This window comes from Abramis brama, assembly GCF_963993115.1.
Source record: "Abramis brama genome assembly, chromosome: 11".
In the NCBI taxonomy this organism is placed as follows: domain Eukaryota; kingdom Metazoa; phylum Chordata; class Actinopteri; order Cypriniformes; family Leuciscidae; genus Abramis; species Abramis brama.
In genome coordinates this window covers 11,014,652-11,030,452 of record NC_139973.1, presented here as the reverse complement: position 1 = coordinate 11,030,452, position 15,801 = coordinate 11,014,652, and the positions used below count along the sequence as shown (strand labels likewise).

General features: G+C 38.2%; 1 protein-coding gene across 1 annotated transcript in view; it reads right to left on the bottom strand.

Moving 5' to 3' along the window:
• The window catches only part of col7a1 (collagen, type VII, alpha 1), a 62,599-nt gene that overhangs the window by 25,731 nt on the left and 21,067 nt on the right, over positions 1-15,801 (bottom strand). The window contains exons 21-56 of the mRNA XM_084127998.1: positions 13,004-13,150; positions 12,629-12,754; positions 12,407-12,553; positions 12,201-12,320; positions 11,949-12,098; positions 10,925-11,061; positions 10,615-10,741; positions 9,435-9,578; positions 9,140-9,315; positions 8,914-8,943; positions 8,738-8,764; positions 8,583-8,627; positions 8,343-8,444; positions 8,182-8,244; positions 7,900-7,935; positions 7,762-7,815; positions 7,610-7,681; positions 7,379-7,492; positions 6,942-6,968; positions 6,328-6,381; positions 6,105-6,176; positions 5,884-5,943; positions 5,764-5,799; positions 5,608-5,652; positions 5,354-5,389; positions 5,216-5,260; positions 5,088-5,123; positions 4,948-4,983; positions 4,810-4,845; positions 4,548-4,619; positions 2,875-2,934; positions 1,667-1,702; positions 1,484-1,564; positions 979-1,014; positions 841-885; positions 681-752 (exon numbers count right to left, since the gene is read on the bottom strand). Of these exons, the coding sequence (XP_083984124.1) occupies positions 681-752; positions 841-885; positions 979-1,014; positions 1,484-1,564; positions 1,667-1,702; positions 2,875-2,934; positions 4,548-4,619; positions 4,810-4,845; positions 4,948-4,983; positions 5,088-5,123; positions 5,216-5,260; positions 5,354-5,389; positions 5,608-5,652; positions 5,764-5,799; positions 5,884-5,943; positions 6,105-6,176; positions 6,328-6,381; positions 6,942-6,968; positions 7,379-7,492; positions 7,610-7,681; positions 7,762-7,815; positions 7,900-7,935; positions 8,182-8,244; positions 8,343-8,444; positions 8,583-8,627; positions 8,738-8,764; positions 8,914-8,943; positions 9,140-9,315; positions 9,435-9,578; positions 10,615-10,741; positions 10,925-11,061; positions 11,949-12,098; positions 12,201-12,320; positions 12,407-12,553; positions 12,629-12,754; positions 13,004-13,150 (2,702 nt within the window). The remainder of the gene's footprint in view (positions 1-680; positions 753-840; positions 886-978; positions 1,015-1,483; positions 1,565-1,666; positions 1,703-2,874; positions 2,935-4,547; positions 4,620-4,809; positions 4,846-4,947; positions 4,984-5,087; positions 5,124-5,215; positions 5,261-5,353; positions 5,390-5,607; positions 5,653-5,763; positions 5,800-5,883; positions 5,944-6,104; positions 6,177-6,327; positions 6,382-6,941; positions 6,969-7,378; positions 7,493-7,609; positions 7,682-7,761; positions 7,816-7,899; positions 7,936-8,181; positions 8,245-8,342; positions 8,445-8,582; positions 8,628-8,737; positions 8,765-8,913; positions 8,944-9,139; positions 9,316-9,434; positions 9,579-10,614; positions 10,742-10,924; positions 11,062-11,948; positions 12,099-12,200; positions 12,321-12,406; positions 12,554-12,628; positions 12,755-13,003; positions 13,151-15,801) is intronic.

The following is a 15,801-nucleotide window of genomic DNA, read 5'->3' as shown; positions in this document are numbered from 1 at the left end:
ACTAATCCTGCCAAACTTTCATGGTTACAGTTAGTGTTACTACAGTAAATCCATGGTGAATGTTGCTGATCTGTGGACTTAAAGCCTAAAACTAGTTAATTCATGGCACAATGTTTCTCCTGGTTTCCACTCCAGCGCTGTTTGATCTAATAGAGATCTACGGTTAATAACAGTTTGAATGCTTCTCACTAGATCTTGCAGCGATGTTATTACTTCTGTGGCGAATTCAAATGCTTTCTTTACTGGACCTCTTAGCGCTGTGTAGTAACAGTGTCGCTTGATACACACAGCTGAACACAAAAGATGATATTTTGAAGAATGTCTTTAACCAAACATTTTATGGGACCCCATTGACTTCCACAGTACTTTGTTTCCATACTATGGAAGTCAATGGGGTCCAACAACTGTTTTCTTACTGACATTCTTCAAAATATCTTCTTCTGTGTTCAGCAGAAGAAAGAAATTCATAGAGGTTTGGAACAACTTGATGGTGAGTAAATGATGACAGAATTTTCACTTTTGTGAATGCATGTGAATGAGTGCAATTGTCTTTCATTCAGGAATAAAATCCAGACTGAGTATAAATAATTCTGGTTCAAAAAGAAAGTTTGCAAATATTTAGTTAAGCGTGACCAAGCCTTAATTCTGATGTAATACATTTAGGCAGCCATATGTCTTACATTTCGTCCATCTTCCCCCGGATCACCCGTGTCTCCTTTTGACCCAGGTTGACCTGATTGACCCGTTATTCCCTTAAATATTAAAGGAACACTGTTAGGATGTGGCTGGAATACAAGTTACAATGATTTGTAGCATCACATAACAAATCTGCATACTCACTCTTAGACCTCTCTCCCCTGGTTTACCTGGCAACCCTGATTCTCCCTGAAAGACAAGAGAAACAGAGCAACATTACATACAAAAAACACAACCATACTCATAAATAGAGAAAAGAAATAGGGAAAAAATTAAACGTACTGGAATACCATCCTCTCCTTTGTCTCCTTTTAGTCCCTATAAAAAAAACCTCCAAGAGATTAGACTTCATGAAATAATGAAATCTTATGTATGCACTGTTACAAAAACAGTTTACCACATCTTATTCACTAAAAATAATTACACTTTCATAAATAACGATACAATTCCATATTTCTGAGGCTACAGGTGCACATACAGTATCTTTAATTGAGTGTGGAGTAGCATCTGAAGACACCTATTACCTTGACTACTTGTTACTTCTCTGAGAAAGAAAGTTGTTAGAAGAAAAACAAGAAAGAGTTAAATGTTAAAAACACATTGAAAAAAAAAGAAACAGAATAGTCACAGAGAGAGATGGTAAAAGTAGTAACTTTCAGAAAGACCTAATATGACAGACACACTTAAACCCCCAAAAAATGTTGGTTGATGACTATTATTTGCAGATGAAGTTGTTAGAAGCAGCATTTAGGCCTGTGTTCATGTATAAATGTGTGTAAACTCTCACATCTTTCCCTCTGGGGCCCATGGGCCCCTGTGAACCAGGATTGCCTGCCTCCCCTCTCTCCCCTGAGTCACCTTGATTGCCCTAGAGTCACACAGAGAAAAGAGGGCAAGCAATGTATGACAACTTATTCAGGCTAATGCGGAGTCACTGGAATGAGAGAGACAGGTCAAGGGCCCACTTTACCTTCGCACCAGGTTTTCCAGACAATCCAATGAGACCCTGAATAGATAAATAAACAGCTATTGAAGAATTTAGTATGTTTCTTTCTTATTGATAGGATGAGGGAAATGTAGATGTGCTATCTATTTCTGGTTTCTTTAAACTGTACTATTTAAATACAGTTACAGACCTATACAGTTCGACATTCGTAATGTTATTATTCAGTTGCAATTGTTTTTCTTTCAAGCATTTATTTGCATAATGAAATGTGATTAATCTTCTTCCACTGCAAATATGGAGTCACTTTGTGTTGATTCTCATGCACAAAAGACAAAAAACAAGAAGTGACATTTAGATTTTTACATTTATGCAATTAGCAGACAATTCTATCCAAAGTGACAAAAGAGGAACAAAAGCAATTCGTCAAGTACCCAACAATTCTTGTAATATATAATGTCATGTTTATTAGATAACTAGACTAGGAATATGTTGAATGTTATGACTATTACTACAGCAGTTGATTCGGCATTTCATTTCCACAGAACAAAAGCCCTGAAACCGAAGCTTTACTGCTATACTTTTACTGCTTTCCATGCTCTGGTATTTCCATCTGCAAATGCAAATCTAGTGTAGGCTTTCTGCAGTAGTCAGTGTTCCCGGTGTTACACGGTGTTCAGTCGTACACCGCTTACATTACTTGCCCATTACGGCATTGCCCACACTGTCGTTTTGATTTTTTATAGAAATAAAATACATTTAGTTTAGTTGGACAACGGACACTACAATTACAAACTGAAAGCATCTGGTCTGCTCCATACAGTACGAGCTGCAGAGTCGCAGCACAGTGCAGCAGGAGTCAGATTTGACTTATCACGTGAAGAAAGTAAGGAGAGATGACTGACAAGACGGTGGCAAAGGATTTGGTGCGCAACAGATCCTGAATACATGTGATCATGAATTTTGAAAGTGATGTAAAAAGCGAGCATGCATTCAAAAGCGATTTTGATACCCAGCATACTGATAGCGGCTCCTTGATGGCTGCAAATTATAGGCCTAAATACACAGAGTACGCGTGATCTCTAATTTATAAGCGAATGTGAAAAGTGAGCACGCATTTAAAAGAAATCCCCCAACACACCACCCCAGGTGTTCTAGGTAATACCGGTATTGTCACAAGTTTATATACCGGTGTGAACATTTCCTCACTGTGAAAGTCATGAAGACAAACTTACCCGATCGCCCTGGTCCCCTTTAGATCCGGGTTGGCCGGGCTCTCCTGCTCCAGGGGCACCCTGTGGGACAGATTAGAAAGGTTCAATAATGCAGTTTCACAATTTCAGTTGCACCTTGAAATTAATCTTATTAATTTAGAAATTAAGCTTATTTCTCAAGTCTGTGTGATCACCATAAACAAACTCAATGTCAACATACAGTTGTGGTCAGAATTATTGGCAGCCCTGGTAAATATGATCAAAGATGGCTGTGCAAAAATAAATCTGCATTGTTAATCCTTTTGATCTTTCATTCCAAAATTTCACAAAAATCTAACCTTTCATTGAAGTAAAATAATTGAAAGTGGGGGATAAATCACATTATGAAATAAATGGTTTTCTCCAAAGCACTTTGGCCACAATTATTGGCACCCTTTCATTAAATACTTTTTGCAACCTCCTTTTGCCAAGACAGCTCTGAGTTTTCTCCTATAATGCCTGATGAGTTTGGAGAACACCTGACAAGAGATCAGAGAACATTCCTCTAAAAGGAATCTCTCCAGATCCTTCAGATTCCCAGTTCCATGTTGGTGCTTCTTCTCTTCAGTTCAGCCCAGTCATTTTCTATAGGGTTCCGTTCAGGGAACTGGGTAGGCCATTGCAGATGCTTCATTTTGCACACAGTGACACATTTTTGTGTTGATTTTGATGTTTGTTTTGGATCGTTGTCCTGATGGAAGATCCAACCTCTGGCCATTATACGATTTCTAGCAGAGGCTGTCGGGTTTAGATTTTTAATCTGTTGCTATTTGCTAGAATCCATGATACCATGTATCTGAACAAGATGTCCAGGACCTCCTGGTAAAAAAATAGGCCCACAACATTAAAGATCCAGCATTATAGTATATTTAACCGTGGATATGGGGTACTTTTTATCCGTTTGCTCCAAACCCATCTGGGTCTTGCTGCCAAAAAGCTTTTTTTGTTTGTTTCATCTGACCATAGAATCCCGTCCCTATGGTCCCAGTCGTGTCTGACAACTGAATATGCTGGAGTTTGTTTTTGGATGAGCGAGGCAGATTTTTCTTGAAACCCTCCCAAACAACATGTGGTGATGTAGGGGTTGTTTGATTTTTTTAAAAGCTTTCTGACCCTAAGACTCAACTAATCTCTGCAATTATCCATCTGTGATCCTTGGAGAGCCAGAACTATATTCTTTGGTTTTACTCATTGTGATGGATGATTAAGGGAATTTGGCCTTTGTGTTTCCTCATATTTAAACTCCTGTGAAACAAGTCATAGCTAGACAATTTCATGTTCCTACTCACCCTGGTGTTCTAAAAATGTAAATATGAATGGGAATATACTTCAGAGATATTTTACTCATAAAAAATTCTAGGGGTGCTAATAATTGTAGCCAACATGTTTTGGAAAAATAAATTTATTTCATAATGTGATTTATCCCCCACTTTCAATTCTTTTACTTCAATGATTTTTGCACAATTTTTGAATAAAAGATCAAAAGAATAAACAATGCAGATTTATTTTTACAGCCATCTTTGATCATATTTATCAGGGGTGCCAATAATTCTGACCACAACTGTAAGTGTAATTTCAATTTTAAAATGTCCTCACTATCTCATAAGAGCAGGCGGTTTCCCAGATGAACACCTTCATTCATTCACAAAACTCACCCTTTCCCCTTTTTGTCCTGCATCTCCTTTATCACCTTTAGCACCATCAGGACCTGCAAAGCCCCTTTCACCCTAAAAGAAGAAATAGAAGAGAGTTAAAATGGCTGAAGTTTTGAATGGAACTTTGGCATTAAAAATCTGATTTTGCTGGTTTTGTACCATCTAAATGTCAGTATAAAAAAAAGATTTAGACTTAAGAATAAAATGGAAATACTGTTATCTGACACAGACAAAGTCTCTGCATTGTTCTCAAAAGTCATACCCGCTCTCCTTTTCTCCCAAATGAACCTGGACCCTGCTAAAAAAAAAAGCCACAGTGAAGAACGTCACCATCAAGAGGACAATTACAAATGCATGAAACATTCATATACATTTTAAAACATGAAAAGTCTGATCTTACACTGCTTCCTGGTTCCCCTTTTGCACCCTCGGTGCCCTTATAGCAAACAGAGACACATAAATTAATATATACTTATATATACATACATATATATATAATGCATGATTAATGCTGTTTGTTGAGCTGACATCTTTACTTACCTTCTCTCCAGGAAGGCCATTGCTCCCTGGCAAACCCTGAGGGCACGTATAAATTATTTACAACATGCATGTACACTCATGCATTTTCACATGGCTTGTGACTTATCATGGTTTGTGCAGCCACTCACCCTCAGTCCTTGAAGTCCAGGGGGGCCTGCTGAACCTTTATCTCCCTAACATACAAACAAAACAGATACAAAGAAGTACAGTATTACTCACAGATCTATGCTATATCTATATCTGTCTTATGTAGCTTAAGGGCACACCTTTTCTCCTGCTGGACCTGAAAGGCCTCGGTCACCCTAAAAAATATCAAAATGATACAAAGAATGATATCAAAATGAAATGTCACTAATTTAAATTGTTGTACTATCTTTGTTAAAGGTGAATTAAATGATTTAGCACACATAACATTCAAAACAAGCCTGAAGAACACTAAAGAGCATAATGAATAAGGTACAAATCTGGATACATTGATAGAGAGATGTTTCAGATCATGTGTAGATAGACACATACTCACCTTGGCTCCATCTGAACCAGGAGCTCCAGTCTGTCCTCGGTCACCCTGAAGGAACAATAAAAAACAAAACTTCATCAACTGATTCATAGATTATGCATTTAGAAAGTTTGATGACACAAGTCACAATAAAGTCATGGACTGAATTTGTTTCTTTACCTTACTTCCGATTTCACCCGGAGGTCCCCGGGGACCCTGAAACAAAATTACAAGAATAAAAGAAGAATAAGAATGAATGTTAGAGTGAGCATGAAACATATTAGTGAAAGATTTTCATACCCGATCACCAGGGTCTCCGGTGTCTCCTTGGGGGCCTGGTTTACCCTCAGCACTCTCACCCTGCAACACCATCACACACACAGGCCAGGTTAAGGAAATGCATCCATAGACAAGAAAACCAGACATTTTACAAAAACCCACACAAATAAAATTGCTTACAATGTAAAAAAATAAATAAATAATAATAATAATAAATATATATATGTCAGACAAAAACATACAGTTTCTCCTTTAGCTCCTTTTTGTCCAGTCAGTCCTCGTGGGCCCTGTGGACCAGACGGTCCAGGACTTCCCTAAAAACACACAAATACCATTAAGTGCATTCAATAAAAACTCAAAAACACACATTGTAGTACACACAACCAGTTTACAGCAGCAGTCACACATACACACGTCAACATCCATTTACACTGCCACTTTGTCATGAATAATGAAAACACTCACGGGATCACCGGCATCTCCTTTGGCAGCTACCCCACTGCCCACTCCGGGAGGACCCTATTAATCAGAATAAACAGATCAAAACATTTATGTTCAAGAAATGTGCCTAACTGTCATAACAGATGTAAGTATGCCATCAGAGAGTTCTCACAGTGATTAGATTACTTTATGCTTGTTAAATCCTTAAACAACATAGGGCACTGCTTCTCCACATATAAAATAATTATTATTGCTTTCAAATTCACTAGAAATGCATCGTAAAATTAATTTCATTTATATCAGTGGAGTGTGGTGTTTCTCAATAATATTTCTGTATGTTTAACATACACTGAAAAATAGACTAAAAACATGCTTCATGTGGTAACATATAAATTAATTGAGTGTCAGAAAAATTGTTTAACATTTACATTATTGAATCAGCCTAAACATGCTTTGTCGCTTTTGGACAGTGTAACTCTAGAAGGTTTACACACCATTGTGTAAACCTTATTTCATAATATTTGAAACCTGTAAACCTGTCTTATATCATAATATTTGTTCTGTATTATTGTTATACTGTCAATATCTTATATCTTTTTTGAGAAGGAATTTTATCATAAGAATTTATTTCGACTCACCCTCTCTCCAGGGCTGCCTTTGTCACCCTGCAGGAAAATGAAATGAAACACAAAAACAGACAGGTACATGATTAGCTGAAGGCATATCTGAAACTTCAAACAGTGAAAACAATGAATTACATTTAATTACAGGTGCAAGTCTCAAAATGTCCCATTTACATAGCAACTAACAGTAGCATCTCGAATACTATCTGTATGAACGTGCAACAGGAGCCAAGCCCGTATTCTCTTATGAGCAACTATAGCGACAGTGTCCAAAGAAATATCAAAGATGGTGACGCCCATAAAACTGAAAGGTATTATCACTTTTGACACAACAGGGGTCCAATCAAGCCGTGAGTTCATCCATCAAGCCTTCTGTTATATCTGGGGTGGTGGAGAGGAGCCATACTGCACATTGAGAGACACTTTAAACAGAAAAGGCAAAGGATTCTGACCTTAATAGGAAGCCCCGGAGAGCCTGGCAACCCAGGGCGACCATCCTGTCCAGACAGACCTTGTGGACCTGCCTCTCCTTTTGCCCCAACCACACCTGGACGACCAGGAGTGCCCTAAAAAGACAGAGAGACATAGAATGGGTAATGTAATAACCCTGTTGTTTTTTTGAGTGCTCATACAAGCTGCTTTTTTGTCACTGTGCAGGTGTGAGTGATTTTCTTGTTTCTTACAGGGATCCCTGGGATTCCTGGCTCTCCTTTACGGCCTGGTAAACCCCCTCCAACAGCAGATCCAGATTCCCCCTGTAGTAAATAGTAAAATCCTGCTAAATAAAGGGGTAGAGTAGAGCAGTGAGAGATTAATTTTAATTTCAATATCTTACCCTTTCCCCTTTCTCTCCCTTCAATCCCTGAGGCCCCACAAGACCTGGTTCTCCCTGTAAAACAAAACAGATAAAACATTTTATAAGAGTTTGTGTATGTTTTTTGTCTATATATGTAGTTTGTTAATGTGTACTCACAGGGTCTCCTCTAACACCTGGTAATCCCTGACTGCCCTAAAAAACAGAATGTCATCACACAATGAACTTACGTTAGAAATCAGTAAGTGATAATTTGTTTAGCTTTAATATTTTAAGTGGCACTGTTTTAAAGGGGATTTAAATAATTAAGAGATTAAGAGGTTTTATTATGCATCCAGCCCTGATTATTACCATTCATGTTTTGCATTTAGATGTACATATATCCACAAATACCTGTTTTAACAGCACCACTTAATTACATTGTTCATGTTTCATTCTTACTGGTACTCCAACTGCACCAGAACGACCTGGAACACCTGGACTGCCGTCCAATCCTGGAAAACCCTGAAAAAGATGGACAGAAACAAATAGAGAGGGTGAGAGTATATCAACATGTGTGATCTGTGTGCGTATGTGTGTATGCATAATTAAGTGCCACTTACTCTCTCGCCTTTCTCTCCTCTCACTCCCAGACCACTGCCTGGTTGACCTGGTGGACCCTCTGGTCCTCTGGGGCCCTCACGACCCGATAAACCATCACGACCCTATTTAAAAAACAAACACACAGAATTAGACAGACATTTACTCAAGCATGTAGAAACAAATTGTTTCTAAGCAAGAATTAATGCATCCCATTGTGTAGATGAACAAACACAGCTAAACGTGCATGTAGATGAACTTACAGGCTCGCCTTTCCTTCCATCTACTCCATCTCTGCCTCTTTCACCCTGTATACACACAAAAAGACATAATATATTCACAAGAAAACTACAGTAAAAATAAAGGCCAACAAGTCAACTTGCAAAAACAAAAAGAAAGACACCACAATAATTATTACCTTCTGACCCTGTTCCCCTTTAGCACCCTGCAACATAGACATAAGTAAACATCTTTTGTGGTACAAGTTGCATGTAGATGTGCAAATGTAAACAAAAACAAAACTTGCTTAAGTGTATATGCAGCTTTTATGTGTAATTATGTTTGGGTGTTTGTGTATTTTCAATACACACTTACCCTGGGGCACTCTGCAGTACAAGGCCCTGGCTAAAAGGAGACAACAAATCAAAGTGAGTCTTTTTTGTACCAGGTCTTCTTTTCTCATCAATAGACACTATCAGAGAGGTTTGAAACCTTCTGCTGTATCATGACTCTCGCAGGCTTGACAGGCCAAGCAAGCGTCATAATAAAAAAATGATGATATGACATTAATGACAGCTTAGACGGATGGATTGTATCTGACCGTGCCACCGTTCCCCCGTGCAAGGCCACAGAGGAGGTCTGCCAGGTCGGGGTGGAGACCGTAGAGCTGATTTGTGTCTTGAGCAAAGATCAGATTCTGAGTGCTGCCATCAGTCACTGCCAAGCGCAGCTCTGTAGGGTCTGCCCGTCCAATTCCTACCGCCAACACTGTCACACCTGAGGGACAGAGTTATTACAGTGCTAACTCACTCATATGAACATGGGACAGATCAGCCAGGATGGTTTGCTGTGTGTGTGTAAATTTAATATGTTGGGTCTGATTTTGTATGGCTTACCATCGGCTCTAACAGAGGCAGCAGGTTTGCTAAGATCATCGGTTGACTTCTCGTCAGCGATAATAACAACCACCCCAGGAACGCCAGACCTCCGACCTGCTGCCGTGCTCAGCAAAAACTGACGCGCGTATGTCATTGCCCGGCCTGCACATAAAATCATAAAATATCAGTACACTCACGTTCAACATAATGATACCATATATATAATTTAGATTCTGATGAAAAAAAAATATATTTTGAAATTAAATTAAAGGACAAGTTCAGTATTTTACACTTAAAGCCCTGTTTACAGATCGTTTCTGATGAAATAGAACGGTTAAGATTAAAATTTGGACACATGCTGCTGTCCCGAGAATTTTAGGTTTCTTTCGCTTCCCCCCCACCTCCAGAATGGCTGCATATGTGCACTGGAACAATCATTCCTAAAACGCATTAAACTTTCGTTTACAAAGACGTGAAACTCACCGAGTGGTCAGGGGTGTTCACTGATATGCTCACACAAAAATCGCTGCAAAAGATGCTTTCCAACAGGTGTTTTACCATTCGTTGTAAAACTGTGGACCTATTTTTCCAAACGCCTCACACCCGTACATTCTTCCGTGCTTGAATAATAGACACTCCTACAGAAAGAATACAAACAACCCCACTTCCGGCGGAGTAATACCGTACCTCACAGCACATCCAATACAAGTCAATGGAGTTGGACAAAAACTACGATAAAACCTGTTGGAAAGCATCTTTTGCAGTGATTTTTGTGTGAGCATATCAGTGAACACCCCTGACCACTCGGTGAGTTTCACGTCTTTGTAAACGAAAGTTGAATGTGTTTTAGGAAGGATTGTTCCAGTGCACATATGCAGCCATTCTGGAGGTGGGGGGGAAAGCGAAAGAAACCTAAAATTCTCGGGACAGCAGCATGTGTCCAAATTTTAATCTTAACCGTTCTATTTCATCAGAAACAATCTGTAAACAGGGCTTTAAGTGTAAAATACCGAACTTGTCCTTTAAACTTTGGTGTTATGTTTTGTCACAGTTAAAACTTCAATGCTCTCATTACTATGGAAAAATGTACATATATAACATGACCTGGACATTCACATACTTATGGTACACCAACATCAAAACAGGATAGCCACAAAGTTTAAAAATATTAATTAAAAATTAAAACATACAAACGAACCTATATTATTTCCTGGTCTGTCATTGAATGGGATGGATGGAATATCCCGCAGAAGGCTCTCACTGTTGCTATGACGATTGAGGAGGAAGCGCACTTTTGGATCTTCACTGTACATCACTACCCCCATCTGGAGCAAACAGGTATTACAAGCACTTCATTAACACTGGCCTGCTCAATGCTTCATTCACTCTGTCAGAAGAGGGTACTCTCAATTTATTAAAAAAATAAATAAATACAATTTTGAATACCATGACTACGGTACATAGTATAGTACATAGTACCTAGTATAAAAAGATAGAAAGAAATGCACCTGAGAGTCTCTGGGACCGATGGAGGTGAAGGATCTAGCAGAACTAGCCAACAGAGACAACACATGTGCTCCCGGGCCAGAGCGATCACGAGATGCAGGAACAAGGAAGACCACATCCAAACGGCCTCCAACACACACTAAAACATGGATGTATTAAACATATTAAGCTATGAATACAGCTGAAGAACAATACAGTCAGAAGAACAATGTTGCAATTCATGTAGTCCGTTAAATCATCACTGCTGTTTGCAGAACAACTAGAAACATTTGTTACCCAGCTACACAGCCATGAAATCTTGGCTTGTAAAAATAAAGCTATGCTAAAAAAAATAAAGCTAATATAAGCACACAGCTATTTTCTGTATAAATAATGACTATGTTCATTGCACATTGATAGTGTGTTAAAGTACAACATGACATCAAGCACTATGACCATTTTTTGGTCTCTGTAACTTTAAAAAAATTGCTAGTAGTGAGAGCATGTAGTGAGCGAAACATCTCCCAGTGAATGACTAGTATAATATACTCACACTGCAAGCTATAATTTGCCTCAACTTCAAAGTCAAGAGAGTACTGTATGAAATAAACCCAAAAAGAGTCAGACCTGTATTTTCTATAAACATCATTGGTACTTATTTTAGAGTAAAAAATAATGGTAAATTAAATATATTGCTCATACTGAACACAAATGCATATAAATACTGAAATAAGTACTTACATTTGTTAAAATACCAATAATATTATGTTTAATAGTATGTTTTATTTAGTGCTACCAATCGTTTAAAAAAATGTGCTCGATTAATCACAGAAAAAGTAACTGGACAAAAATTAATCACATGCGTTAACGAGTTAACATTGACAGCCCTAGGTTTTTTTTATTTTTAAATAAATATGTGCACAATGCATCTGAAGTCTTCACATGTGTTTTATGCTTTTAACTATAACAATTAGTTAATTAATTAATTAAACTATTTCAATTTGTCTATACTGTAGTCAGTAGTGAAAGAGACAGAAACCGTATAACCTGTTCGTTCCTCCACGGTGGTCTCAGGTCCAATCTGGTTTTGGAAGTTTGGCTGCACAGTGAAACGGTATAGACGGCCCAGTTGTAGACCCATCACACGGTACGAGGTGGTTGTTCCGGGCAGCGTTTCAGACTGACTCGTTCCTGTGTCTAAAGAGAGAGAGTATTTAATACACTAAATGCAACTCTAATTGTGTTTTTGATCCTTAATAAACCACACACTATCAATTCCTGAACTTTTGGAAGACTCACCCTCTCCCTCTATCCAGCGTAAAATATAGCCTGTAGCTCCAGTTACTGGTGACCAGCCTAAAAGGACTGAATTCTCAGTAATATCTGTCACACTCAAACCAGTCACGGGTGGCAGGACATCTATAAAAAAGAGACAGAAATAATGAATGAAAGAGGCTGGAAAAAGACAGAGAAATAAAATATGAGATAGACTGTGTCATGTGTACCAGTGGTTGCTCTGATAGAGGTAGCTTCAGTCTCTTCATTGTTCAGCACAGCAGACAATCTTACAGTGTAGCTTAGACCAGGACGCAGTCCATCAAGGGTATAAAAAGTTGCATCACCACTAATCTGGCGACTTGATTCAGGCTCACCTAGTCATAATAGAAACATTACATAAACTTAGTTGTGTCTGGTGTATGTGGTTACATGTGTGCCTTTATAACTACCTTGTGAAGACATCCAATAGATTCGATATGAGCTGGCTCCACTCACTGGTCTCCAGGTTATACGGAGCCCCCCTGGGGTCGAATCCAAAACACGCAAACCCTCTACTCTTGTCACCCTTTGTCTCCCTAGACGACAAACAGTAAATTCAAAGCACTTTCATAAGGAAACATCTCTATTAAACCTGCTCTGATCTTTAACCAAGCCACAATAAAAGACAATCAAAAGAAAAGTGTTCACGTCTTTATTTTGTTCACTTTGTGAATATATTTATTCTGCAGAATAGAAAAGTATGTGAATACGGTTATGAACTTCTCCAAAAACATACATAAGTACATATGACTCGAAAAGCAGGGAAACAAACAAACAGCACTCACCCGTGGTGACTCTGACAGAGACGGGTGGGCCCTCTCTGTTCCGGACTAGAGCCAAAACCTTAACCTCGTACTGTGCCCCTTCATCCAATTGCCTCAGATCCACTGTTGTCACGTTACCACCAACCAGCTGACTTTGCTCCTCTTCACCTATAATCACACTCACAATTTTATTTTTCTATCATGGTCTATAGTCTACATATTTTATGAGCTTTAACCCCTGGAGGTCACAAACCAACACCAAAACCTTTTTGCATTTTGATTTAATTTTTTTTAGTATTAGCAAAAGTATCTCATTTAATATCACTGCAGTCTGGGAGAAAGCTGAGATAACAAAGATGTCATGGGTGATTTTTCTTTCCTATAGGAATTGACTATGTGAATGTTTACTTTAAAATCACTGTAAGATCTCACCATCTGTCCTCTTCTTCTTTTTTTTTTACTTATATTTTTATTTCGAACCACAGCATTACATACAATACAGTATGGCATTGGGTTTTAACATGTTAGTCCATCATGTTCCCACAATATTGACAATTCTTCAAACTTAATTATATCGTACACATTATATAGAGAATGAAAACAAATACACCTAGTACAGTGGGAGGAAGGGGAGACATTAAAAAAATAATGGAGAAAGGCAGAGATGAACACATGGTAGATATGATAGTATAACTCATTATCACTAGAGAATTAAAGGCATTACGGGAGCCCACCTCTTTAAGAAAACAGTTTTCTGAAGTCCTAATGCAAATGTGATTTGTTCCATTTCGTACAACTCCCATACTTTTTGAATCCAAGCGTTGTATGATGGAGGGTCAGGTTTTAACCATATGCATGTAATACACTTCATGGCTGCATCGAGTAAAATTTGTAGTAAATATATTTTAGCTCTACCCTCAAGGCCCTCTGGATGCACACCTAGAAGGGCTATCATGGGGTCTTCTGGGATTTCATAATGGAAGATTTCTTTAAGTGTATAAAATATATCTTTCCAGTAATTTCTTCATTTTGGACATGACCACAAAATATGGGTGTGGTTACCAACATGCTGGCCACAATTTCTCCAGCACTTGTCTGAGCAGGATGGATTCCATTTTGCAATTATCTATGAAGTTCGAAAAAATCTAGTTATTATCTTCCATTTGAATTCCCTTCAGACATTGGTCACACAAGATGTACCTCTCCATAAGCTTCCTCCCAAGTTTCAAGAGGAACTGTTTCATTCATTTTGGCCTCCCATTTTTCCTTGATGTAATGTAATGTAACTGTAATGTGTTATTTGAATTCTGAGACAAAAATATCCTTTAGAAAAAAAATTGTTGACTGCATGTCCAATTTGTATTTCTTTAAAATAACCTTCTATTGGGGAGTTTTTTTAAAATAATTTCTAGTTCTTTATGCATTGTGAGGAAATGTCAGTTGTAAATATCAAAACTTTGGTCCATTCACCCATGGAGGCATTTTTTAATAATACACTGGAAAAGGGTACTATTTTAAGGGGCATGGAACACAGGCTCTTTTCAAAATTGATCCACCGGGTTTGTGTGTCTTCTCTCATCCATGAAACCAGCGGCCTCAACTGAGATGCCCAAAAGTATTGGTTTGAGACCAAAAAAAACATTTGTTTTAGGCAATTGTATTATTTTAAACCTTATTCTTGGCCGTTTTCCTTGCCAAACAAATTTAAAAATTATTTTATTCAGCAAATCAAAGATAGATTTTGGCACTTCTATAGGTAACATCTGAAACAAATAGAGTAATCTCGGCAGGACATTCATACGAATAGGTTCAACACGGCAAATCAGAGTGAGAGGGAGAGCTGTCCAACGATTTAAATCTTCACTAATATTTTTAATCACTTTTTTACAGTTTGTGTCATATAACTGGTCCAAAGAGGGGGGAATAAAGATGCCCAAGTATTTAAACCCATTCTTGGGCCATTTGAACCTGCTTTTAATTTGGCTTTGTTTTGAAATTTGACCATTAACATCTATGGCCTCAGTTTTATCCATATACATTATATATCCAGAGTAGTACCCATCCTTGAGAATTAGCTTTTTTAAATATGGAATTGTTGTCTCAGGTTCTGTAAGGAAAAGTAGGACATCATCGGCGTGTAACGACAACTTATGTTCCTCTCCTCCAATTATAATTCCCTCAATTGCAATCGTCAATCGTCCCGAATGAGTTGAGCAAGGGAATCGATGGTGATAGCAAACAGCAAGGGCGACAATGAACATCCTTGTCTGCATCCACGTTCTAGAGTAAAGCGTCCAGATCTACAACCGTTAACTCTCACTGAGGCGAGTGGATTTATGTAGCGTGTTTGAACCCACTTTATGAAATTGGGGCCAAATTTAAACCGTTTAAGAGTTTGGATCAGATACTGCCAAGATACCAGATCAAATGCCTTATGAGCATGGTAAGTGGTAAGAATACTGCCTTTGTACCTGTAGATTTTGTATAGCTCATAATATTTAATGCTCTACGAATGTTATCTCCATAATATCTCTCTGGGATAAAATCCGTTTTGGTCCGGATGTATAATTTGACTAATTCATTTATATACCCTTTTTGCAAGAATGGCAGTTAATATACGTAAATCACTATTTAACAATGAAATAGGCCGATATGATTGACATTCAGCAGGATCTTAGCCCTCTTTGTGAATTACAACAATGGTTGCATCCCTCCACGAGGGCGCCACTGTACCAGATTGCAGCGCATAATGACGTGCTCTTAATAAGAACGGAGAAACTAGTTCTTTAAAGTTTTTATAGAATTCATTTATATATCAG